Source organism: Pongo pygmaeus, chromosome X (genome assembly GCF_028885625.2).
Source record: "Pongo pygmaeus isolate AG05252 chromosome X, NHGRI_mPonPyg2-v2.0_pri, whole genome shotgun sequence".
Lineage (NCBI taxonomy): Eukaryota > Metazoa > Chordata > Mammalia > Primates > Hominidae > Pongo > Pongo pygmaeus.
This window is the reverse complement of record NC_072396.2, coordinates 144,344,197-144,372,179: the sequence shown is the minus strand read 5'-3', so window position 1 is coordinate 144,372,179 and position 27,983 is coordinate 144,344,197. Positions and strand designations below refer to the sequence as shown.

The following is a 27,983-nucleotide window of genomic DNA, read 5'->3' as shown; positions in this document are numbered from 1 at the left end:
TCTGTTTTAATGTTACGCATTCAGATCTTAACAGGATTTGGTAAGCATGTGTGCCATTCATTGCCATCATTTGGATTTATACATGGTATCTGCTTTTTTATTTTGATATGCACATGCTGATAGCTCTTGTATTTACAACCAAAAACATTAGACTCATTTAAAAAATGTGAATCCATTTGTCTATAAATTATTGCTCATTTGAGAGGTTTAGTTCTATATTATAGGAAAATCCCATATCAAATTCTTTAGAGACATGAATCATCCAAATGACTTGTTTTGATGAACATTGCTGTTAGTAGAGTAGTTGCTTTCTTTGGCCTTTATCACACCAGTGAGTTCCCTATTCAGTGCTGCATGGAGTAATAGAAATCAACCCTACCAACCACAGGTGTGGTGTACCTGTTTGTGAAAATTGGATCACAGGAAAATCTGGCATTGTGACCTGATCTTACTGACTAGCTGTTTCCCTAAACAATTCATACAAAAATATTTGGCACTTACACACAGGATTCAACTTGGCTTTTTTTAAAAATGAAAAAATACTAAGATAATACTTGTGTATATACATGGTACATGTAATTATTAAATGTTTTTCAGGTATACGGAAACTGGACTTTTGGAACCATTGTTTTTACAGTCTTAGTATTCACTGTAACCCTGAAGGTTAGATTTTTACTTATTCATGTATTTTTTAATACTGTTTTTGTAATACTTTCTTGTCTTATCCTAATATACCATTTTTTGTCTCTTATTTTTTGTTATGGGTTGTTATTCAAGTATTTGCCTTAATACTTAATAAAATGTGTATGATACTAGGGATTTGGGTATTTGTATACTATTTTTGATCAATTTTTTTCCCAGTATATCGTAATCCTCTTTATTTTGTTTTACTTAAAAAAATTCAAACAGCATACTTATGTTGAAAATCTGTTTCTTCTTTATTGCTATTTTTAAGGCGTTATGATAAGTGGCATATAAACAGGCTGTGGGTGAGAGTGAGAGAGAGAGCGAGAGAGAGAAAGAGCGTGTGTGTGTGTGTGTGATTATGTTAAGTACTTGAATCTTCTAAAAATTATACATCTGTTTAAGAACACCAGGCCTAAAATAGGTATATATGAGCAAGATAATATGTGAAAAAGAGCTTGGTAGTAGTGAAATCTTATAAAATGTTTTCATCACTGATGGCCAGGTTGGTGGCTCATGCCTATAATAACAGCACTTTGGGAGACCAAGGTGGGCAGATCACTTGAGCCCAGGAGTTCAAGACCAGCCTGGGCAACATAGCGAGACCCTGTCTCTATTTTTATATATATATATTTTTTAATTTAAAAATAAATATAAAAAATATATAAAATGTATTCATCATTAAAATTTACCCATGTTAGTGATAAAGTGCCTAAGAATATAATGCAGGTAAACAAAAGGGAGGTAATTTTGGCAAAATCATTGGCATTGACATGCAGCCATGTGCTAATGCTGTGAAGCCTCACTGAATGCTACCCTTGAGGCCTATGATTTGGGAATCTCTTATAGTTGAAAGCATAATCAAATTATTTTTGTCATTCCAATAATAAACACCTCACATGGGTTCCATGAGTAAATACCTTTAAATGAATTCTGGCATGCCCAGGGGTTAGAAGCAGAATTCAGAAGTATAATTGTCAAAGGATCTCTCTTAACTTTCCCTCTAAATTTTTGTTCCTGGTTTATTTCATATACCAGATAGAGCTAACATATGTTTGCTTTATTCATCTATTTCAGTAACATTTTAGGACCTTAAAAGGACATTACAATTCATCTCAGTATAGCCACTTACTAGCTGTGTGTCCTTGGGCAAGTGACTTTACCTCTGTGCCTCACTTTCCTCTTCTATAAAATCGAGATAGAAGTAGCACCTACCCTTTTTGAGGACTCAATTAGTGAATAAAGCACTTAGGATGGTGCTCATTTCAATACACGCCAGTTTTCGGTTTTTATTATGTCTCACAGTATCACAATTTGAAATGGATGCCTCCCCCCTCCTTTTTTTTCCTGGCCTTGCATATAGCCACAGGGCTTCCAAATGCCTTCACAGTGTTTTTCAAGTGTATCTCGAAGACTTCCACTCCCTCCTCTTTGGATTAATATTAGTATTATCTTTGGGTTCATATTAGTATTTTCCCTAGCAACCAGAAGAACAGCAATTCAAGACTGAGCTACGTTAATAATGTTATCAACATCCTGTTTATAAATGAGAAACTATAACAGAGAGCTGATGACCATGGTGTCACAGCAAATAACAAAACTGAGACACCATCTCCTCTATAAAAATAAACTGCTTTGGATATTAGCTCATGTGACCCAGAAGTTTTAAGCAAGTGAAATAATCCATACTTTTGTTTTTAGATCACATTTGAAAACCCCAGATGCCACAATCTGAAAACATGATTGGTCCTGGCAGAAACATGAAGAGATTAAAATCTAACTGAATATTTTATTAATTTAATGGACTAGATACAGGTTTTGCAATTGGAAAGATACACTACATAGTCAAACCCATGATTCATTGCTACATGATGTTAGATGTATAGAGCCTTTGCATTTAGTGATTCCCGTCTGTTGTGTTTGAGCTTTCACGACACCTTTGAAAGTTTTGTAGTTTGTCTGCCCTTTCTAGCTACCCCTTCCCTCTCCTACTTCTTTTCAGCTTATCTGCCCCCACCAGCTAGGTCTCCTTTTGCCATCATCTTCCTGGCTGCCATTGCCTGAGGACTTGGGGCTTGGGCCTCCTAGATATTACCATTACTTCATTCCTTGCCCATTCCCCAGTACTGAGATATCTGCAGCCCTACACCTACTAGCTACTTAGCCTGATCACACCTCCAGCCTGTACTCCAGAGTTTAGAGGCCTTAGGGCAGAGCTCAGCTTTCTCACTCTTGTTCTTTGAAAAACCTGGATTCTGTTTAGTTCCCCTCTTCTCTGGATCCCTGGCCCAAGCTAGATCCTTTCATAGGTATCATTGTGTACTAGTTATCAGATACTACAGCGTATTGCCTAGTGCAATTTGTAACTGTCATGAAATCTTTTGTGTTGTATCTTTTCAGCTTGCCTTGGATACCCGATTCTGGACGTGGATAAATCACTTTGTGATTTGGGGTTCTTTAGCCTTCTATGTATTTTTCTCATTCTTCTGGGGAGGAATTATTTGGTAAGCAATTGTACATGTGTGAGCAATATGTAAATAGCAAAGTAGATACATGTGTATGTACACTATATATGTAAGCATTCATTATACTTTAAAAATTTTAATTATATAAGATGGCACGTCTTTAATATTAATGGCCTGAAGGTTACTTGTTAGCTGGTAGTGCTACTAATTTCAGGTAAGATTTTAAATACAAGTATATAGACTACACAAATCACTCAGAAGACCTCCCTTTGGTAGCCTCTGTCCAGCTCTTTCTATTTGAAGGTGGTGTAAACATCTCTCTAGTGAAACTATAGTTTTCAGCACAACCTCTCATGTGATTTTCAGAGGAAATACTCATCCTGTGAAGTTTCTACCTGATATATTGGCCAACAGATACATTATTGTCCATTTGGACCCTTATTTTCTCTTGATAGTATATAACCGTGATTCATGTTACTACAGGTGTGCTCAAGGTATAGGATATATACAACTTAATAACTCAGACAGTTGTATTTTGAAATTGCCATCTCACTGTTTTGGTGGGGGAGGGAAGATGTAGAAAGGCAGACTCTGCAGCTTGTCTTTAAAGTTCATTTAGATCATCTTGGTTCAATAGATAGATGTTTGTTCAGAATCAGTTTTGTGCTTGGGACTCTATGGGATAGAGATGACTAGACTGTACTCAAGGAGAATAGAGTCCAGTGAGGGACACATAAGCTGTGATTGGGAGAGTTACATATTTGCATCTCCTTTCTTTACTCCCAAAAACATATATTTTATTTTTAAATGTCAGAGTTGTATTTTTTTAGTGAATGGCTTCCCCTGACAAGGATGCCAGCAGCAGAGAGCATGGCTACAGCAAGCCATAGTGTAAAATTTCAGGAGTACATATTTTCATTGCTTTGAGCAAAATCTTACATACAAAATGATTCTATTTTATCACAGAGATGTGAGGCTTATGTTTATGTCCCTTGAGTCTTAATTAGAAGAAACTCTATTTTGAAAAGTTTTTTAAAAATAAAAACCTTAAGAAATAAAAATATGAGAAACCTAATCATTTAAGGAAGTACCAGCTTTAAAAAGTATAATTACAGCATATATTTGTTACCTCTATAGGTAATTGAGAGCAATGAAGCTGGAAGAAGTCTCTATTTTCTTTAATAATATAACAAATAAATCAAAGTTGATTAAGAACATACCATATACAATTGTATGTCTGCCCAGAGTACCGTAATTCTATGAATCTATGTAATCAGCATCTGAACTAATTATGCAAAATTTCTACAAAAATAAAATGTTTCTAGCAAACTCATTTCCAACCCTTTCTACAGACAATTCCTTATTGATGAAAATAAATCCAGTAAATGATTACGATATTGTCATACCTGTTTATTCATTAGTGATACTAAAAATGAAATGTTAATCTATTTTTTATTTTATTGCCTGAAGTATTATCATTAAGTAAAGTTGAGCCACTACATGAATATAAACTTATAAAGCAACCAGTAAAATGTGACTAGAAACAATGTGAAGCTTCAGCTGAATGTGGTCACAACTAATGTCTCTGGACATGTTCTACCCTGAGGCATTGAGTCACACCCGTCTTTGGGGTTGGGTAGTGAGAATGATGACTTCCAAGCCCCAAACCACATCCAGAAATAATAGTGTTTATTTTTTACTGCCCTACTACAAAACTCCATAGATTACATGGAGGTTAAAAAAAAAAACAAAAAAAAAAACTGGAGACATTAGTCAGAAGGTATGATGCAAAGGAACACTCTGTGACTAGCTGCCATTTGTCGTCTGGGCCCCTGTCATGGCTCAGTTAACTGCCTAGAACATTATTCAAGGTGTTCTTCAGAATTTGAGTGAGGTAGAGTTCTGCAGAAGTCTTTTCCATGTGGCAGACTTTTCCCAGAAAGCCTGTGTAGCCTAGGCCTCATAAATTTTTCCACCTTCCTGTTCTCACTTTTATTCCACAGTCTAATTTTCATAAAAGTAGAGCCACAAACAGTTTTATCATGTTACATAAGGGCGCATAGACATTAATTTTTAAATGAGAAACCAAATTATCTTCAGGAAGCATGATGTGTCATCTAATAAACAGGAGCCATGGTTATCTACCTGGAGCTCTTTAATCCTAGGGCAATCTGATGTGCATCCTGTCTTTAAGCAACCACTTCTTCCCCCTCACCTTCAAACAACAATAGCTTCACCTACTGAGGCTCTCTGTGGTTCAGCTCAGACAGAAGGGAAGGGAAACAGGCTGTGCTTCTCAATGGCCACTTTACAATGAAGTGGATGACTCAGAATGAAATCTAACTCCAGAATGGGGGTTCCTGCTGGATTTCTGGATTCTAAGGCTTAATGTCCAATTAGCAATATTCTACTCTGTGTCAACCTATTTGGCACATACTGTTAATATATATTTGTGGATGACAGTGGTAGATTCCTTCCATTTGAGAGAGATGATAAGCTTCTACTGTCCTTTTTATATTTACATAGTGTTTTTATTGGGGGAGAGTTATAAAAATGTCTTTTGAATTTCTGAATACAGAACACAAATCCATCCCCATCTTAATAAAACAGCTGAAGAAATAAAATGCTTGTTAGGATAAAAATGAACCATTTCTCTTGAATATCTTTTAAGCACCAGCATTTTCTAATGCACATAAATAGTCGCCAGTTGGCAGCTTTAGAATTGATTGCCTGATTGTCTTCAAGTCAAATGCATTTTATCTTTTTTCTCCTTTGATTATCATTCCTTTTTTTCCAAACATTTGGTAAATGAAATTTGTTTATTACTTTGGGATATTCTAGAGAAAATTATTTTTATTAATGTATGTAAGGAAGATTCTTTTTAAATACAAAAGACATTTTAATTAAATGTCCATTTCATATGACAGGAATTGATTTGTTTTTCCGTCATGTATTTTCTTTCCACTGCAGGCCTTTTCTCAAGCAACAGAGAATGTATTTTGTATTTGCCCAAATGCTGTCTTCTGTATCCACATGGTTGGCTATAATTCTTCTAATATTTATCAGCCTTTTCCCTGAGATTCTTCTGATAGTATTAAAGAATGTAAAAAGAAGAAGTGCCAGGGTAAGAACTAAGTTTATCTTACAACCTGATTTTTGGAAGGGGCCGCAATATCTGCCATGAGCTAAAAACCTGATTTAGAAAATTACATTAGTTACAGCATGTTAAACCCCTCCTTACAGGTTCATCACTTAATTTCCTCTTCTGCATAAAAAGTATAGTAAAAACTTCGTTATCCAATGCAGGTGGTAAGTAGATTCCTTAATAGTGTTCTATGTGACCTTCAGCAATCCATATGGAGTATCTCATATGCTCCATATGGAATTTTAAAAGGAAAAAATTATTTTATTTTGTATTTAGCCTAGAATTTTCACACCAGGAATTTCCACACCAACATTTTCGCTTTAAACTTAGAAATTTCCCTGTGGGCTGTTTGCAGATTTTTTTCAGTTGATAATACCAATTTGCCTCTTTCAAACCTTTCCCCTTCCTTTAATTATAGTGCTGCTTAATCTCTGTGTTGCTTCTAGCCCTGTCTGTCCAGCAGTATATTTGAACCAAAGAGAATTCCCTGGATGTGGTTTCGACATCCTTAGCCTCTGGAATACACTCGTAAAAATTCAAGATAGTTTTATGAGTGTGTTTTTATTTTTCCTATTAAATTGTAAATTTCCTGTGGGAATGAGAAGTTATTTTTTCTGCTGCCTCATTATGATATCTTTTAAACATTTTTTTAAAAAGCCTTCAAAGCGAAATAGGGAGATGAGCATGGAAAATAAAACTTTTGGCAGATTTTGACCAACAGGCTAATTAAATATGTCATATTCCTGCCAACAGTAGCTGATTTTATTAAACAAAACTGTTTCTGTCATATTGACACCAACTAGATCTTGTAGCACCTCCAAGGCAGTATTTTCAGGTAATATTCTAAGCTATGACTACCTGACTTATTTGATAAATTTGTCAACCAGTTTAGCCACAAAACTGTTACATCATGATCTTGTTTTTGCCTGTTGAATTGATAGAATCCAGTAGTTGATATTACATAGACATGGGGATCGGAAATGATTAGAGTAGGAAAACCTTCAGTGATTAGAATTGTAAAAGAGGAGATTCATGTTGCAAGTCAGTATCAGCCCCAATCAAAAACAAGAGAACTGTCATAAGGGTACATTGATTCTTCATATACAAGGCCAGTCAGTGTGTAATTAGGTGGCCAGAATTGCCCTTAACTCCCTGCTTCTACATGTCTTATGGGCTGAAACTGAACACAGTAATGTTAGCTTAGTTATGACTGCTTTACTCTAGTCTGGTGTTTTAGGATGGAAAAGTTACATTCAGATACCTGATTATGTCTTAATATCGGTTGAACAGGGATAAAACAGGTTGATACAACAGACTCCACCCAGAATGTCTCAAGTGGCAATTTGCATGAAACCAAATAAAATAATGTTGCAATAAGAAATGATTTGGGGCTTTTTATAATAGAGAATTTTCCAGGGAAGAATTTCCAAGTTGCTCTTCCATCCTCCTTATTTGGGAGTATACTTTGGAATGATCCTAAATGTGTCTCTTATTTGAGGTAATGGAGCTCATTTTAAATAATGGTTCACATCCAGCTACATGGTCTAAAGATGATAGAAAAATCTCAGAAAACAAAACTTTCAAACATATCATCTTATCTTCTTCCTTATTAGCCCCCTCTTTAAAAAGTTAGACATTGGCTGGAGGTGACTGTTACATAGACCATTAAATTATGGGATGCTACTAAGCAGTCACAGATAAAGACTTAGAACGTTTTTTTTTTCTCACGAACAGATTCTGAACTTCTGTTGAAAGTATGGAGTTCTGGGACTGCGTCTTTTTTTACTTAGCAGCATAGACTGTTGCCAGGGGTTTAGCATGAAATTTGTTATGGGTTATGTCCAGCGTAGGAAGAATTCTAGTGTCTGTGCTATAGCTTGGCATGCTGATATGCTAGAACAACCAGGAAAATTTCCATAATCATTTTCATTCATGCAATCATTCATTCATTTATTCCTACCCTTATTGAACCAATAAACATTTGTTGAACCACCTACTGATGAACATCTCTCTTTACATCCAATGTCTGAAAGGCTAAATGGTTTTTCAGACTCTGCGGGATTTCAAGAGTTGCAAATGAGGCAAAATGTTGTGGGCACTCAGCAGTGCTGCCTCTTTTTTTTTTTTCTTATGAGAAAATGCAAGAGCAAAGTAGTGCAATATGAATGCATAAAGGTCTACTGCAACATGGCAGCCACGGCTATTCTAATAAATCACATCTGTTTATATAAGGCCCTATTTGGCTATATCAAAGAGGTGGAGACCAACTTCTAAGATAAGGGAGAAAGAGTATGTTATTTTCCCCCAAATATTTTAGTCTTTATGCTCAGTGACCAACAGTCTGACACTCTGTGTGATTTCCTACTTTGTTCTATATTCCTTGCTGAGACATTGGCCTCATTTTAAAGAGAGGCAAAAGATACTGGGTCTACCCCATATCCTGATAGATCCCCCGATGTGGTCAAATGTGTGTCTCTACCTAGAGTAGAAGAATCCCTGACTTCAACCAATAAGTATCGTGGACACTTTATATACACAGCCAGAAATGTGGCAGGTCAGCTGCCAGTGCTATTATGTGGGTCTTGGCAGCTGCTTTGAGAAGGAGACTTAGCAGTGTGTAGTGAAAATGTCTCTATGGCATTTGAGAAAGAAGCTAAGCTATTTATATTTAACAATTAAAAGAGCAACCTTATGCTGAATTCTGTTCAATTCAGCATACCTTGCCTGAGGGCCCACTATGAGTTAGCTACTGTACTAGGTGTTGGTAATTCAGGGATGAATCAGATGTGGCCCTAGCTCACAAGGATCTCTCACTCTGGTTATAAGGAGCATTCATATGGAATACTTCTGTAAGCAGGTATTAAACAGAATAGCAGAATCGGTGATATTTCTTGTTTTAACACAATTGAGCTATTTCAAGTCACTACTTCCTGAAATCTCCAGTAAAATCGCTAGTATGGCAGCCTCCACTGCAACTGAGTTCTGTCATAATGCTAGTATTAGAAAGAATTCCAGTATCTTCAAATGTAGGTTCTCTCAGTTGTTTAACTCAAGGTTTGTAGTTAAGCCATGTATCCATCAGCTGTATTTTTAGCAATGAGGTTAATTTTTTTCCCCAAAGTTCTGTTATTAAGGATGCTAGAGCTTTTCTTTAGCTTTATGAAGTGACAAAGCTGCATAGCAATGCTGTTGATGGTATATGATGAAACTACCATTGAGCACTGAACAGTGAAACAGCAGGATAACACCTCAAGGAAAGTTCAAGTGTAGGATTTTTGTATTTCAAAAAGTTATGTTCCCCCTAAGCACAGTCATTGGCTGTCTGTAAATCAGTGAAATATATCTGGACTTTCTGGCCAAGTAGCAAATACCATTTCACATTTCCAGTGGAGAAATTTCCACATATCCTGTGTGAAGTTTTCTCATGTAAGTCACCACAATCAAAAAGGAGGCTTAACTTCGCTGAAGCTTGACAAAGGAAGACTATAATTTAATGGGAATGCACCCAAGCAACATGGCCATGCTTAGCATGGGATGTCAGCACAAACAGGAAGAAATATTCCATTATGTAGAGAGCTCTTTCAGAGTGGTAGACAGGGAAGGGAAGAATGTCAACTGTCTGAGCCAAAGTCCCAGAGAAAGCACTTTGGAAATTTTGGAGAATATAGTTAATCATTATAATAATGATGATTACTATTATGATTTTTACAGTGTCATATACAACCATGGGTTCAGAGGGCAATAGCCCTGTTAGCTGGATTAGACAAAAATAAAGTTTAATCCTAATGTCGTGGCTGTTGAGATGGGCCTTTATCCATTGGCCTCTTTGACATACTGCTAATTGAGCTGGTGTCAAAGCTCTCTAGATGACTGCAAAGGAATGTGGAAATTTCATTCTGTTTTAGCTCATTATCTCCTGTTTACCCCACCCCAGTGCCGGTTGCTAGCTATATCAATTTTTTTATTGCTTTAGTTACTCTTTCCATGCTTTCTCCTGCTTTCGTACTTTCATTTCCTTTATAAAGTAGTTTTAACACCTAATCTATTAACTCCTAATATTTCTGCTTCATAGAAATACTTTTATCTCCGATGGTTGGATACAAGTGTTTGAGCACACCAAAACGTGCTTACAGTTGCAGTCTTGAATAGATAGGTTTGTGCATTAAACACGGGGGTGAGGAACTTGGTATCATGCTGATCTTGTCGCAGGGTTTTTGCCCATAAAATAGAAGATAGAAACAATTAAAATCTTTTTCTCAGAATCTAAATATTCTCTAGCTTTATCAATTGGTAATTTGCATTCTACCAATATGTCTATCAACTTTCTTCATTCCACCAACTTTCTTCATTTAAGGTAAAAACAAGAAAAAATTAAAATCTTTTTCTCAGAATCTAAATATTCTCTAGCTTTATCAATTGGTAATTTGCATTCTACCAATATGTCTATCAACTTTCTTCATTCCACCAACTTTCTTCATTTAAGGTAAAAACAAGAAAAAATGTAGTTGTCAAAACATGAATAAATTATTTACCTTTGAATGTTTAATTGTTTATTAGAATCTTCTGGATACATATGTTACTTTAGCTGGTTTCTTTTTCTAAGTCCATTTTAAGTCACTAGGTAGACAATATGAATAATCTTTATTAGCAGAGTTGTTCAAGTCATCCACACTGTTGACCACTCATCTTCTGTTTTGCTTGGGCAATGCTAAAACTGAGTGTAAATTATCTTATAATTTCAGGCACAGAATCAGAAGGGAAAAAATAACCTTAGGTTTGCTAGTTAAACTTTATCCATTTTTACTTTTCTGGGTGTTTTAAGGGGAAAAAAAATAATACCTTACCCAGGTAAAATTTAGCCTATCTTTCTAAAGAGGACTCTGTAGGAAAAACAGGGAAACCAATCAAATTAGGTTGTAAGAAAGGAAGTTAAGCCTTGGTCAGAGGCAAATGGGACTGAAATGTGGTATCACCAAATGTTTTCCCATTGTTATTTTTGATTAAGTTTTTATCCTGCAACTGCTTAAGAGCAGTCAGTCCCTTCATAGTGTATCTGTACAGTTGCATAGGGGAGATAATTACTTCAAGATAGATTGGTGATTGGCAATGGACCCTGGACATAACTCTTTGACCAATGGATTTTGAACAAATGTAGGATAGTGAATTAATGATTAGAGATAAGTCTTATTTTAACGAGAAGCATATTTTAAAGCTATTTTATTTAAAATAGTCAATTTTCCCATTAACAAAATAATTTCAAATTGATATGTAGAGGAATAGTAGTTGGCACGTAATAATAGACTATTCCTATCTCTGACTCCGCTTTTACTTCAGAAAAAAATGTCTTCAAAACTAACATATCATTTCGGCTTCGAATTCTCAGGGTTTCTTTTTAAATGTCTTACATTTGAGAGATTATTTACTTTTTTTTTTTTTTGGTTTCTGCATTTCTCTTTTTTCTACTGCAATTTTCCACCTTTTGTGCAATTGTGAACAAGGTAACGAAACGCCTCCCTTCCTCAGGAACATCTACTATCTTCATGCTTTCTCAAACTTCCAGCAATCACAGTTTCTCTTGGAGTGAATAAGGTGATTTCCTTTCTTAATGTACCAACTTGCTTGCATTCTCATTTGCCTGATACCATTTTCTGATTCTTTATGAAAAATTACTTCTCATGACTCATTTTATATCTTCTATTGATGCTTAGAGTATTTTGTCATTTTCTTTTAATCATGTGTTCACCTTCCAAATTGTCACACTGGAGAGGAAGTAATTTTTGAAAGCTTTGACTACGGGTCTGTAGTCTTCATTGATCCACGGTATGCAGTAGCCATGGCGTGTTAGAGCTAGTCTGTTCACCAGGACAGGAATGTTTTGCACAAATTTCTCTTTGTTTGATAATACGGCACCGGCACAACTCTCAGAGGTGTTCACCAAAAGGATGGTAAGGTTTACTAATCAAACCATATTGACTCATCTTACCATATTACTTACCAGTGCCATTCCAAAAACCCAAGTTTACTACATACTACTGTTGTCTGTTTATTTCTACCACAAAAACAATTTGAGTTGGAGACTTTCTTAGGCCTTTGGATGTATTCATTTGAATGTTATACATTTACTATATAGTGTAATCATTTGTACTTTTGGCCAGAGGAGTAGTCTATAGGAAATGATTTTTTTCTTTTACCTTTTTTTAAATATATAATCACCAGGTAGGTTAACCAATTTTCAAATGCTTTAAGTATCTTTGCCTCACTATTACAGAGAAATCTGAGCTGTAGAAGGGCATCTGACTCATTATCCGCCAGACCTTCAGTCAGACCTCTTCTTTTACGAACATTCTCAGACGAATCTAATGTATTGTAACAGGTACCTAGTGTTAAACAAATGGGCTGGCTTTAAAAAATCGGATTAACAGCATTATAAAGAAAAAATGAAAATATCACTCTCTAAATTTTCTCTGCTGTTGGTGTGGTGAACTTTACAATATTCTTTGCAAAAATATAAAGATGCATTACTTGGAATATGGGGAAATATGCATTTAAAATATTAAACATTAAAATATGCTAAGCCCCCCAAATAAAATGTTAAAACATTTTTCAGAGCCAAATGTTGATACAGCATATTTAATTTGTAAGGGGCAAGTTGTCATGGCAAGGCCACCATGTGAAAATGTTTGTTAATATTGACCAGGAAATATAACTTTGATTTATAAAGATCATTTGGAAAACTAAAAATAAATATTCCAAAATTGCATCTGTATAATATCAGGCCAATTTAGCATTGCATGTTCTCTTGGGAATTATGTGAAAATAACTAAATGAGTTTGTACCTTCATGTGCTGTGTCTGTGTGTTTGCAGGTACTGTATACACTTATGTCCTTGTAAATGTCTGATCTCTAAATATATATCAATGAACCAGTCTAATCATAACTTTTTTAATGTCAAGTTTTATTCAAGCTAAATGTTTCAACTTTCAGAGGTAAAATATTTCATAGCCATTCAGGGGGATGCTTGCCTAATGATATAAAATGCTTTATAATTAATGTTTCCAAAAATGATTAAATTCACTTTATAATGTTTCATTTACCCCCAAAAATATTTGGGAGGAATTGATATGCTGTGGGAGGGCCCCTTAAACTCAGAATGACTCCTTTATGTATAGTCTGTATTTCCTTCAGTGGGGGCCTTTAACAACTCAGACCTCTGGAGGTCTTTTATCCATCCATAGGAATTTAGAGTAATTAATGAACAAGGCTTCCAAGCTTGTCAGCTTGGAAACAACTCTACACAGCTTAAAGCAGGGCCATCTTTCATGCACACATAAAAATTAATGATCATCATGAATAAAATTGTGGGTTAGTTCACTTTGAAGCTAATAATTGCGAGTCCACCTCATAGGCCCATTTTTTTCAACAGCTGTCAACTCTGCCACCCTCTAGCAAAGAATACAAGTTAAATTAATGGATTGAATCCATTGGTTCTTCTGTCTTCCTGGAGTTCATCACAGTCTGCATCTGCACTGTTATTTTAGAAGCAGACTCATTTTGCCACAGTTAGCATCTTTTTACCCATTTTTGAACAACTTACCTGCCTATGTTTTCCCTTAGTAATGAATCTGCTTCACAAGTAACCTTCAAGGTCTTTGACCCCTTTGTCCCAGATTGCCTTGCTCTAAGCTGTGTGATGCATTTTAGCTATATTGTTTCTGGCTGATTTTGTATCCCCCTGGATTGCTCTCTTTAGCTTGGTCTGTGGTTTGGGGGACTGGGCTGGATAGAAGACACTGCTGTTGCTTTTGGCCTCTCCAGGGCCTTATCTCCTACAATGTCTAACATAGAGCTGAGGAAGTATTTTTTAAAAACAATTGTCTTATTTTTAATGTAGTTATTTCTTCCAGGAATAGATTTTCATGTGGCATTATTTCTCCTCCAAAGACAATAATTAGCAGCTAGTTTAGGCATCTAGTTTGTTCCTTGGTTGGTAAGGAAACTACCTAACTCCTCAATGTGAGTTACATTCTCAATATGAATGGCAACCTTATTTTGGTTAGAGTCACCATGACCCTGCAGAGCTACCTGAAAACCTACTAGTGGTTCTGGAGAATGTGGAACATAAATAGAAATGGAAGGTATTGTAATGAACTTCTAGTCCAACCATGGCAAAGGAGGTGTCCCAGGATGGGAAGAAAATAGCATACTACTTAAAACCTTCCACTACTCAGGTTCAAAAAGATTGAGTTTTAGAGTGGAGAATCAGGCTCCCTGTTTTGACATATGACTTCCATTTCTTAACATACTTGACTTACACTTAATGATCAGTTTGTCTGTCATGCACCATGCTGATCATAGCATTTGATGATGTTTAGAGGACAGAGAAGAATCTACAGATTTGATAGGGAAATATCCATGGTTTCTCTTCCAAAAAGATGAAGCATAAGAAAAAACAGAAGAATCAATCGACTCATAGATACGTGATCTACCAAAAGGAAAATTAACTTCCTTATTGTAGGGGGGAAACATGCTTCTTTCAGTGAAAAGGAAGAATATTTTCACAATAATCTTCCAAAGCTGAATATATCTTCAGACTTCCTCTGTCAAAATTAACACATCAAGAAAAACAGCAATCTAATCATTCATCAAACATTTCCTGAGTATCTGCTGTGTGCCAGACACTATACTAGCTGCTGGAGATAGAAGGTAAATAAAATGTTCCTGTTTTCAAGGACCTCCCAGCCTAGAGGAGAAGGGATCATAGCAAGCTAAACCTCTGCTATGGTAAATAATCCCAGAGGTAGAAAGTATTAGGAGAACCCTGGAACAATCCAAAAGCAAAAAGCAAGCCTGAATCTATTCAGCTGACAAATGAAGAAAGGATTAAAATCTCGTTATAGTGTCACTCTTTTTTTCCCCTGCATGTGAATAAAACTTGGCACTTTGTTAAGACAGTTGCTTTACTCTCATAACAAAATTTACTACTTATTTCTGAAAATGCTTAACAGATGTTTTCACATTATTAAAATAAGCCTTTTAAATCTGTATATTTTACATTTTTCAGAATCCGAATCTTGAACTGCCTATGTTATTGTCCTACAAGCATACTGACAGTGGTTACAGCTAAAAAAGAAAGCATGAAGAAACAACTACAAAAAGTTATCATCTCAGGATACTTGATATGCAACACACTAAACCACTCTCATGTCTAGAGTTCACAATAAATGTTCATGAAAATACCAAATGATTCTCTTAAGCATTTACAATTATTGTAAGTAGCCTTTATGGCCAAAGCTGTAAGTTAAGAATTATATGAAAGTTGAAAGCAAGAATACTTAGAATTCTGGCTTTAGATAGAATAATATAACTCAAATGGGGGTGCTCTTTTAACCCATGAACTTTGTGAATGGATTTAAATACAGTAGTATGAAGTAGAAGTTATGCAATGAGAATGAATAGATTTTGCTAATACTACTTTTTTTGCCTGGCAGAAGAAATAGACTATTTGGATCACATTTCTCATTCTTCCTAAATGATCATCTTAATTTTTTTTCCAAAGTACATAAGGAATACTTGAAAATACAGAATAACTAAATAGTATCAATGCATCAGACAGAATAGTTAATCCCTTCTGTTTACCCACGTGCTACTTACGTCTTGGTAGAATATTCTTGCCAAAAAAATACCTTGAACGCTTATGTGGAAAGTGTTAACTTACGGGTATTTTTGTGGGAATAGAAAAAAATTGTTTATTTTTTATTCTTCTGAATTAAACCCCACTTATGAGTGTAAGCCTACTAGACTTGAAAATAAAGTATAAAACATTTCCAATCACTTAGTAGCCCCTCAAAGTAGTTAGAAAATAAACAGATTTTTCCAGTGTTGATTTTACTGGGATCTGCAGTAAGGTGGTTTAAACCATAGTTATATAAAAATAAAGGTCATTCTGAATATCAGCCTTTTATAATTTTATGTGAAGAGGAAGAAAAATAGCTTATTTTAAACTTTTGACGGTTTTTATTTGAAAGAGATTGCATTTATGCATATATGCAGTGCTTTTTCTTAAACTTGGCCAATTTGGAAAGGGGGAAGGATCCACCCCAAAACGGTGGTTCAGCTTGTAGAGCCATGACTCTGTGAAGATGAATGTTGTCTCTTAAGTTGGACAGGGAAATGGTCTAACTCTAAACCATGAGACTGACCTTAGTAAAGTCCTTGACTAACTGAACTAGAAGGAAGGTTTAGCCTTCTAATTAGGTTCACTTGAAACATAAATGTGAAATGTCTTCATTCAATGTTAAACACATAATTTTTTGGATATAAATGACCATATTTATTTGACTGCTAGTTTTTTTTTTTTTTTTTTTTGTCTTTCTGGCATGCCTGTATTATTATTAATGTTTATATTGTACCTTGATTTGGAAAAGTATTGGAGTTAATCTGTATTATATTTATATAGTCCATATGGCACATTTGATTCTTCCACATATATTTTGTGTTAATGTTTAGGTATGATTTTTTTCTAAATTCTAGAAAAGAACATAATTTCAGTTATCAGAAGCCATTCCATCATTATAGACCCTTTTTCATTATTTCATTTGCTCTCATATATCAGTATTATTTTTGAGCATTTTGTTACATGTCATTCACAACTTACCTAAGTGTGCTGTGTTCTGGTAGCCCGTATTTGAGGTAAGCTGCTAAAAACAAAAGTCTCTATATTCTTTGCCTATTCCAAAGAGCTAAAAAAGTCTAACCCAGGAAAGCTTTTGATATTTTGTGTTTGTTTTCTTGTTCTTATGGTTGTTGTTGCTGTATTATTATTGCTGTTTTACATAAAATCTATGGGAACTGTGAATACAGACAAGAGAGCCACAGTAGAGAGGCTTGTTTAATGCAGTACCATTGGAGAGTTAACAGAATAATCTAGTAGAAAAATAACTGGTTGCATGTAAAATTCCTTCCAGCCAGAAAGAAAGAAAGACAAGGAGTAAGGGGGATTTAGAGTTATGTCTCAGGTACACATTACATTGTGACACTGCAGCTCAAATTCAGAATGGCAATGATACATGATATCATGGCCTAGATCCTTGAGAGGGACCTGGCTTTCCTTTTTAAAAGATATTTTACTGAAGAGCTAAAAAATGGCTAGTGTGGGGTTAGCAGATTGAATAACTTGAAATAGACCATGCAGTACTCCTAGCACTCAATGTAATCACCCTATTTGTGACAGAGAAAGGGAAAAAAATTTAATAATAAGATCATCTACCTATAATTTGAATAATTTTGAGCTATCAAAATGTCTTTGTAATTTTCACAACCGTTGTCCATTGTTTGAGGATGTTACCTACTAAACTGAAAACATTCATTCCATATCTACTTACATATACACCAGCAACAGTATAAATGTAAGCCTAACTTTGCAAAATTCATAATAATTTAGTGATGGAATTTTTTAATAACATGCAGTATATAAATGTGCAGATTTTATGCGTGTTGACAAAATCATTTTTCAGCTTGCAAAATGGCACTGCAATATTACATTTTTCACTTAAGCAGTTTTTTACATCTACGTTGTTGCTTTCTAAAATGAATGTGAATGCCATCTTTTATGACTGCAACTTGCCTTTTCCATTACAGAAATTTTTGTTTGATGTAATCAATAAACTTTGGTATGATATGATTGATATATCAGCCTCTTTTTTTTTTGGAAAGGTCTCAGTTTGACATTAAAATAATACGGAAGCAATTTGTTGATGGGAACTAAGTTTCTAATTTCTTCTTGACCTGCACAATTGACAGAAGTTTGACCATTTCTACATGAGTTCAACTGGTATTTTATGGCAATACCTAATTTGGGGAGGGTAAGATATTTGTAGGAGTTTTTAATAACACTGTACCTTGTTACTGCATAGATAAAAGTCCAGCCAAATCAGCAAATACATATTGAAAGTCTACTTTGTGCTTGGCAGTGTGCTTGATGCCAGCCATGCATTGAAGGTAGCATATGTTTGGTCTTTGTGGTCTGTGTCTTCAACCCATTGAACTCATTTGATTCTTAAGCAGTCAAACATGAAGGGATTTTACAGTAGCTTGAAACTTGGTCCAAAGGTGTGTGTGTGCGCGCACACCACTTCCCCACCTCTTCTTACATTGCTCAGCCTGCACCCAAGACCTTGTGAAAGTCCCTTTTCTTGAAAAACCTCACTGTCCTTGACTGCCAAGAAACCAGAGTTGCTCTACGGAAACTGGTTTCATTGCAGTTCTACATTTCAGTCTCTATGTTTCGGTAGTCTTTTAATCCTGTTGGTCTTTGATCTATATTTAGTATGTATTTCCTTCTTTTTCATTAAGTGGAGAATATGCGAAAACCTGAATTAAAGTATCAGCTTTGCCACATTTCTCTCTGAATCCTTTTTCTTTCTCACCTGTAAGATGGTGTGTCAGGGCAAATAAGGTAAAGAATGAAAATTGCTTTGTAAAATGTCATTTGCTATTCATATGTAGGCATTGTTACTTTATGTTAAGGGTTTTTTATTGCTTAATTTTTTAATGAACAGTTGTCATTTACCACATTTTCACAGATGTCTTACGTTATTTTTAGCTTATTGGAATCAGTCAGTTCAAGCTTCCTTCCCTTCCCCCATCCAGCCTTATGGGGAGCTCCCTCTCTTAGTCTGCCCACAGTTGGCCAATACAGTGAGTATTGTGAGGGTCCGAGTGATTTGGCCCCTTCAACAAGAAGCACAGGCAGAGGTTAAGAGCTGAGGTTATCACTATGGTTATTCAGTGAATGTGTCCATGGGCAAAGTGCTGGATGCATACTAATGAAGCCTGAAGGCCTGCGTTCTGAGAATAGTTGTCAGGGAAAAAAAGTGGGCTTAATTATTTTGCAACTTTTAAAAAATTAATTTGACACAATTTTACCAACAACTGATGGGCGAGGAAACGTGGGCTCAGTTCCTAGTGCGTAGACCTATTGTGCTAAAGAAATGTTGCAGCATGGATCAAGCAAGTCCTCATCTCATGGGCTTTGGGAGTAAGTGCTCAGGCCTGTGGCTGAGAGAAACAGTGCACTCATGGTGGGCCAGAATTCCTGCTGGCAGTGAGTCTTTGGCCTTGGCTCTTTGGGCAGGATTGAACAAAGGATGTACATAACTAAAATACCTGCTGCTTCTTTGGTCTCTTCAGCAGTTGCCAAAACCCAGTTCCTCACATTAGCTAACACTTACACAGCACTTAATATGTGCCAGGAACTGTTCTAACCACTTTACACGTATTCATTCCTTTAGTAATTCCAGTAACCCTAGGAGATAGGTACTGATGTTTCTTCATCTGACAGATGAGGATACTGAGTCCCAAAAATACTCAAGGTTACACTGTCTGGTGGAGCCAGAGTTTGAATCCAGGTATTCCGATTAGAGTCTGTGAACTTAACTAGGACACTGTGTTTCCATTTTTATATCACCCCTGAAGGATATTCTGCACAATAACTGGCTTCAAAATTACAAAGATCATGAAAGAGCAAGACTGAGTAACTCTCCCAGATAAAGAAAACAACTAAAACTTCATTGTGAAAACTAACTGTGGCATGTGATCTTGGACCAGAAATTGAACATTAGTGGGATAATTAGTGAAGTTTGACTACAGTATCTAGGCTATATAACATTATATAGGCAATATATCAATGTTTTCTGATTATTTGAAATTATGCTGTGATTATGATATATTTTGGGGAATCCAGGTGGGGGGTATATGAAAATTCTTTGCACTATTTTTACAACTTTGAAATGATTTCACAATTTTAAGAAAGCTAAAACAATGAAGCATAAAAATATGGGGAAACATTAAGCTGATACAGCAGACTAATTATCTAACATCTGCATAGCACTTTATGGACTGCTTTTGTATGTACCTTATTTAATTTTCACAATAGTCCTATGTAGAGATCATTAAACTCCAGATACTTAACATATTAACTGAGGCTCAGATAAGTTAATTATCTTGCTAGTCTCCCTAGTCTCCCAGGACTGAACTCAGGTATGACCCATGTGTTTCTTGCTATACTACACTTTGCAGTTTGTCTAGGACTCTTAAAGCATTCCCTGTTGGATTCTAGAATGATCAAAAGGCAAGTGTTACTGCAGTCATTTTTGTGTGGGTCCATCAGATGCAGTCAGATACAACCATAGATAAAACCATTGATAGAGTCATGTCATTGCTCTTAGGGTTGAGGTGAGTGGCCTGAGAATGGCCCAGGCCTAAGTTTTCCTTTTCCCCCTTTCATCTAATCGGAAGCTGCTGAACTGGGCCTCAGCACCAGTTCTTATTCAGTTATTTTCCAAGGCAAGTTTTAGCTTACTACCCCTGCTTTCCACCCTTGGAGTGAGAATACAAGAACACTTCTTTAATTTTAATAACGAAATTAATACAAGGAATTGATTACACAGATAGTATAGCTGAACAGCCCATTGGGGATTCTGTGAAACGGCCCAGAGATTAGAAAGAGGCAGAGGCCAGAACCATCCTTAGGTTGTGGGGGCAATAGGAGGAAGTCGACTTCCGGAGCCAATGGCCTGGTCATTTGGCAGAAGTCGGAATCGCTGTGGGCCTATCAGGAGCGGCTGGGGCCACAGCAGAGCCATAGCCACTATTGGAGATGCAGCCTGAGGCAGAAATACCCTGGCTTCTGTCCCCAAGCCTCCAGTCTGCCTTCCGTTAGCTAGACCCAGCTAACTTGAGGACCTGAGAAACAATACAAAACAGAGCAAAGAAGTACAAGGAATGTATCTGAGGGTAAAGAGGCCGGGGACTAGCACATCAAGGATTTAAGGAGTCAGGTTCGGATTTATACTCTTAAGAGTGTGTGTAAATGTAAAGGTGAAACTTTAAGGGGCTAGATTTCAGCCCCTTTATAAATGTCATTTATATATCCCATATGAAGAAAATGCGGAAAAACAAGTCACTCCTGTAATGTATTTAGTGCAATACTGATAATTTTTAATGGATGCTTGAATTAATGGAAATAGAGGGTCTTTGTATAATTCAGCCTTTTTAATTAGTAATAAAGACACTTAGCATTAAAAAAGACCTAAATAAAGGAGTTAGCATATCATTTCATAGATAAATTCACCTACATCATATTCAAAATTCAAGAATAATTCACCAGGCTCTGGATAAAAAGCTGCAATATTAATTGCAAAGGAAATGACTTTCCTTCTTTTCATCCTTCTGCTTCCACTCATGAAATAGAAACTGTCTTCCTGCAGGAAGCATGTGGAAGAAGGTTTCTGCCCTCCACTCCTCAATTAGCTGACTGGTGAGACTGGAGAAGGGGGTTACTCCGCGTGTGTGGTTTAGCCCCACTTGGGCCCTTCCTCCTTCAGAACTGCCAGCTTGCAGGCTGATCGCCTTCCTTTCTCCATTCCCAAATCCTTCATGCAGTATGCTCAGTGTGGGCAAGGAATCCGATAGGCAGAGTGGAGGAGGTGGCTCTAGTTTTTTAGCCACTCAGTCTGTGATTAAGTGGATAAATTCAATTCAGAGGGGAAGGAATGGGAAGTCATTTTGGCCTCAGACTAGGCCAAGTTTTAAAATGCATCTTTGCAAATAATAGATTGCTATTTTGTCTGCTTCAGTCGCTGCTGTATTCTTAGTGCCTAGAGCAATGCTGGGGGAGCATAATGTTTAAAAATATTTGTCGAATACACAAACGAATTATATCTCTGATGTCTGGCTTATTTCTTGACTGGCTTTGAACTGAGAGGGGAGAGGGATATGACAATATATGGGGCATTTTCCCCCTTATGTTCTCCATATTCAAACAGATGGCCAGCCTCATGCTCATTACTTTAGGAGAAGTATTAATATATGACACCAGGAAGGCATAAGATTGCCTGCAGAGCTTCTTGGCTTTTCTGTTCCATAGGCAGATCATTAAGAATGTAGGTTTTCAGAGGAGAGGGAAAAATGGGTGTCATGGGCATAGAGTGTCTTGGAACTATGTGATTACAGAAGCCTTTCCTCAAATTAGAAGAACAGGATGCCCCAGGCTGCAGGGAGGAGAAATGAGAAAGGATCTTTTAGTGCAAAGATCAGGTCAGACCAATGTTCTGCTGAGCAGCACCTTCAGGGAAACAAGAACAGAGAGGACAATAGAGGGGTGCTTCAAGGCAAATGGCATCCTAGCCAGCATTGGCAGAAACCATGCCTCAACATGGCAAGAACACAGCACAGCTTCTGGCCCTGGAACACATGATGCAGATAGGGATAATGGACCTCCTGAGTGGTAGTGTGTGTGGATGATGATTGAAGATAAGACAGGTGTTCTCCATCTCCAACACCTTGACACTGCGTTAGCTCCAAGAACCATAGAACAACCCTAGTGAAAGGGGGACCTCAGGCCAGATAATTTTCATTCATACATTCACTTACCCATTCATTTATTTAGATACCTCTCCAGAATGGGAACTAGGCAGGGTCCAAACTGAGTTTAATTTTTTAAATGTATTTATTGAGTGCCTTCTCCCACATTTACTACATTCCTTAACAGCTGCCTTTAATATTATTTTTAAAGCATTATCTCTTTCATTCTGCTCTGTCAATTTCTACATCGTTGCATTTGCTAGACAACTGCAATTATTCTTTGGGGCATTAAATTTTTTTCTTCAGGTCATTGTGGGTGGAAGTCTTTTTATAATATGTTGCACTCATCTCTGCCTTCATATGCAGAAGGCACAGAATACCACCTCACCTTCTCAATAACGCTGAGTCATCATTACGGATATCCACTGAAGGACCTGGCAATAAGTACAGTAGTGCCAGCCTTTCTGGGTCTTCACACTGCTTAGCTTTAGGAGGATATTGTATTTCTTTCTATAGTCTTCCTGTCAGCTCCCTTGCTCTCATTGTCAATATTTAATTTTTGTTACGCCTATTGGTCCATGTCTACCTTCTTCCTCTTGACTTTCCCCACAGATTTTTTTTTTTTTTTTTTTTTTGAGCTAGAGTCTCACTCTAGCCCAGGCTGGAGTGCCGTGGTGCCATCTCAGCTCACTGCAAGCTCCGCCTCCCGGGTTCACACCATTCTCCTGCCTTAGCCTCCCGAGTAGCTGGGACTACAGGTGCCTGTCACCACGCCCAGCTAATTTTTTTGTATTTTTTAGTAGAGACGGGGTTTCACCGTGTTAGTCAGGATGGTCTCGATCTCCTGACCTTGTGATTGGCCCGCCTCGGCCTTCCAAAGTGCTGGGATTACAGGCATGAGCCACTGCACCCGGCCCACAGATTTTTTTAAATTATAGCATGTAACTGACTAAAAATCCAGAGTAGTATATCAGAACCTAGTGTATACTTTTGGACTGTACTTCACTCTCAGGGTAGTGCCCTCTTCTTCCCACCCCAGAGTCCCCAGAACTATGTAAAAACCTCTGCAGCTGGCTGGGTAGTCACTGGTTCAAGATATTCCTCTAGACCTCTCTGACCTGCTTCCTGTGTTGAGCCTCTCATGCATGGAATTCCAAAGAGCTAGACTCATTGACCTTGCCGTTTATATTCCCCTTTTGTGGAGACTCCACGGGACACTGCTAATCTTTTTGCCTTTGCCTCCATGCTCCACAGCCTAACAACCCGGGCTGTCTCAGGCTCCCAGGATGCTGCAGACCAGCCCTCCAGCTTGCTTTTCTCTTCGGGAAGGAAGAACAGACACTGTATATGAAATGATGAGGGATAGGCTCTGGGTGAGGCAGCCCTAAGAATTTTTCTGAATGAAGTTTATGGGCTTTAACGCATAGGCTTTGGCACCAACCATTTTGTCTGCTCAGAAATGTTCTGATTCTTTGGGGTGTTTGAGATAGTTAATATTGCCTGGTAAATGATTTCTGAGGAGTACTTTGACAATGAATTGTATAATTTGCTAAATTCAGGTGTGGCAAAGGGTCACTATTGTGTAGGGGAGACAGTATGATATGGTGGAAAGAATACTAGAAGCAGGGGGATCTGAGTTCAATTTTTAGCTCACCCATGAACAAGTTATATGACTTTGGGCAAGTCACAATCTCTCTCAATCTCAGTGCTCTAATCTGTAAAATGGGTGTGTATTAGGTTTCTCCAGAGAGACAGAACTGACAGAGACAGAGAGAGAGAGAGGTGTGGAAAGGAGATTCACAGGGAAATTGGCTCAGGTGATTATGGAGGCTGAGAAGTCCCATGACAGGCCATCTTCAAGCTGGAGAATGAGGAAAACCAAGTAGAATGGTGCAGTCCAAATCCAAAGGCCTCAGAACCAGGGAAGCCAATGGTATAACTCTCAGTCTGAAGCCATAGTCCTAAAAACCTAGTGAGCCATTGGTGCTAGTCTTAAGAGTCCAAAGACCAGAAAACCTGGAGTTCTGATGTCCAAGGGCAGCAGGTGAAGGGTGTTCCAGCTCCAGAAGAAAGAGAGTGAATTCTCCTTTCCTCTGCCTTTTTGTTCTGCACCCTGAGCAAATTGGCTTATGCCCACGCACAATGGGTAAGGGTAGATCTTCCTTACTTAGGTACACTGGTTCTAATGCCAATCTCTCCTGTAAGCACCCTCACAGGTATACCCAGAAATAGTGCTTTGCTAGTTACCTGAGTATCCCTTAATCCAGTCAAGTTGACACCAAGTACAATTCATCATGGGGGAACATACCTACCCTGTAGTGTGGAGAGAGTTATATGAGATCATGCATGTTAACACACCTAGCACAGGCCGGGTGTGGCAGCTCACACCTGTAATCCCAGCACTTTGGGAGGCCAAGGCAGGCAGATCACCTGAGGTCAGGAGTTTGAAACCAGCCTGGCCAACATGGCAAAATGCTGTCTCTACTAAATACAAAAATTAGCCAGACGTGGTGGCGGGCGCCTGTAATCCCAGCTACTCGGGAGGCTGAGGCAGGAGAATCGCTTGAACCCGGGAGGCAGAGGTTGCAGTGAGCTGAGATTGCACCACTGCACTCCAGCCTGGGTGACAAGAGCGAAATTCTGTCTCAAAAACCAAAACAAAACACCTAGCCCAGATTTTAGCTTTAGCATATACTAGGCACTCAGAAATTGTAAAACATCTTAACAGTTTTATTAAACCATAAAATAGGAAACAACCAAAAGGAAAAAAACAATGCTTTCCCAAAGCATCCAACCTAACCCCATAATTTTACATAGAAGAAAACTGAGGTCCAGAGAAGGGGAGATGATATGTCCAGAGTCAAATAACCAATTAACTACAGAGGCAGGACCAGATGTCCTGTCTCTGGAATTAGGAAACAGCACTTTTCCCCGTTTTAAATACTTCCAATGTTTTGAATTTCTGTAATCAACAGTCATTAGTTTTTTCTTCTGTTTTACTTTCCACTTGCTAAACCCAATTTTGCCTCCTGGAGCAACACAAAACAAGATTACTTCCTCTTTGACAAGATAGCTTTTCACATATTCCAAGGTTACCCTCATGTTCATTGATTTCTATTCCAAGATCCCCATCTCCAATGCTACCAACTCATCCTTTGTATGGCAAGCTCTCCAGAACCAACACGGTTCCAGTCACCTATCTCTGGCTAGGCTCTTATTCATCAATGTCTCTCTTAAAAGGTGGCACTTAGAGCCGAGTGCAATATTGCAGCTACGTGGCAGAATGATTAGCTTCCTCAGTCTGTTAACTCTGTTTCTCTTGTGGCAGCCAAAAACTGCATTTGCTTTCTTTTTGTTGTTGTTTTGAGACAGGGTCTCGCTCTGTCACCCAGGCTAGAGTGGTACAGTGGTGCAATCTTGGCTCACTGCAACCTCCACCTCTGGGGCCCAAGCAGTTCTCCTGCCTCAGCCTCCCAAGTAGCTGGGATTACAGGTGTGGCACCACCACTCCCAGCTAATTTTTATATTTTTAGTAGAGACTGGGTTTTGCCATGTTTGCCAGGCTGGTCTGGAACTCCTGGCCTCAAGTGATCCTCCTGCCTCGGTCTCCCAAAGTGTTGGGATTACAGGTGTGAGCCACTAGGCCTGGCCCTGTATTTGCTTTCTTTATCAGTCACTTCATGCTGTTTGCCCAGATATTTTTTACATAAATTGTTGCCAAGCCATGGGTCCCTATATTACTGTCCCTGGGCGGATGTAACAAATTACTACAGACCCTGTGGTTTAAAATAACAGAAATTTATTCTCTTTCACAGTTCTGGAACCAAGAACTCTAAAATGAAGGTGTCAGCAGGGCCACACACTCACTGAAGGTTCCATAAGAGTCCTTCTTTGCTTCTGCCAGTTTCTGGTGGTTCTAAGTCCTTGGCTTATGGCTGTATAATTCCTATCTCTGTCCATCTTCACATGGCCTTCTCCTCTCCTCCCTTTGTCTCTCTTTTGTGTGTATCTTACAAGGATTCTTGCCATTTAATTTAGGACCCTCCAGGATAACCTCATCTTGAGATCCTAAATTTAATTACATCTGTAAAGAGCCTTTTGCCAAATAAGATCACATTCACAGTCCCCAGGGATCAGGGCATGGACATATATTTTTGAGGACCACCAACCCACTACAGCTTCCCATCCTCTAATTGTATAATTGGTTTTTGGAGCATGAAGGCAGAACTTTTTACTTACCCTTGTTGTTCTAATTTCCATTTCCCAGATCACACTAGCTGGTTTAAAAATTGCATCGCAATAATAGGAGTATGATGTTTTGCTGATTTTGTGCTTACCTGCTACTGTGGGACCCTTAGTCCCCCACCAAAGTCATCTCTTTTGCAGGTTCTCGTAAGAGCTCATGGACACAGCTCTCTCCATATGGCATCTGAAGGTCTCTTCTGTTTCTTCTCTGCCTCCCACAGTGAGGTATCTGTGGCCACAAAGCTGCTGCGAAGGTGTTCCATGGCTGCCTGATTACACTAATACCACCTTTCACCATGGATACCACCATGCAATTGATGCTATCTTTCCAGATGTAGGTGTCATGGGGGGAATCCCTGTCTCCATCTCTTTTGTGATCCCTAGACAATTTCCCTTGCGTTCCCTCCATCTCACACAGATAACCTATAGTGTGCCATGTTTGTCTAACAGGAGGAGGTCCCATGGGGTCTGCTCCCCCGTGGCCCTGAGGCAAAGGACAACCTGAGTGATGGAGACATATGCCTCCTGAAATTGGGCCAGAGTCCCAGGTTATCTGCTTCCATTACTCTCTGGGCTTCCCTTTTCATGTCACTTGTTCAATATCTTCCTTCTCTGCTGGCCTGCAGGCTCCATTGAGGGCAGTGAATAAATCAGTCTTGTTCATCAGTAGATCCTTATTGCCTAGTGCAGTGCCAGCCACACAGTGGGACCCTAAGGAAATGTTTATTGAGTTAATAAGTGCTGAACAACTAGTGGCACTAAATCACCTGAGAAAAAGTTGTGAGAGTCACAATCTGTCACTCTGTACCTGTACCATTATCATCCCAAAGCAGTATGGCATGGGAGGTAAGCATGTGGACTCTGCCACTTACAAGTAGGGTGACCTTGAGCAAGTCACTTAACATATCTGTGTGTCAGGCTCATCATCTGTAGATTGGAGATATTATCAGTACCTACATCATATGGTTGTTGTGTGGGTCAACTACACGTAAAATGCTTAGAGCAGTACGTGGCACAACATAGGCCCTATATGAATTTGAGTAAATAATAACATCATACTTTATTATCTTACATATTTCTTC

General features: G+C 37.9%; 1 protein-coding gene across 9 annotated transcripts in view; it reads left to right on the top strand.

The window, feature by feature from the left end:
- Window positions 1-17,978, top strand: part of ATP11C (ATPase phospholipid transporting 11C) — a 206,436-nt gene extending 188,458 nt beyond the window's left edge. For 5 of the 9 annotated variants that reach the window (XM_063660578.1, XM_063660579.1, XM_063660577.1 and 2 more), the window contains 4 exons: window positions 598-663; window positions 3,085-3,188; window positions 6,120-6,273; window positions 12,563-12,664. In XM_063660578.1, the coding sequence (XP_063516648.1) occupies window positions 598-663; window positions 3,085-3,188; window positions 6,120-6,273; window positions 12,563-12,664 (426 nt within the window). Of the gene's footprint in view, window positions 1-597; window positions 664-3,084; window positions 3,189-6,119; window positions 6,274-12,562; window positions 12,665-15,355 lie in introns of those variants that run through there. The other 4 variants (XM_054471515.1, XM_054471513.2, XM_054471514.2 and 1 more) reach the window with 1 other exon arrangement.
- Window positions 17,979-27,983: the final 10,005 nt, after the last annotated feature.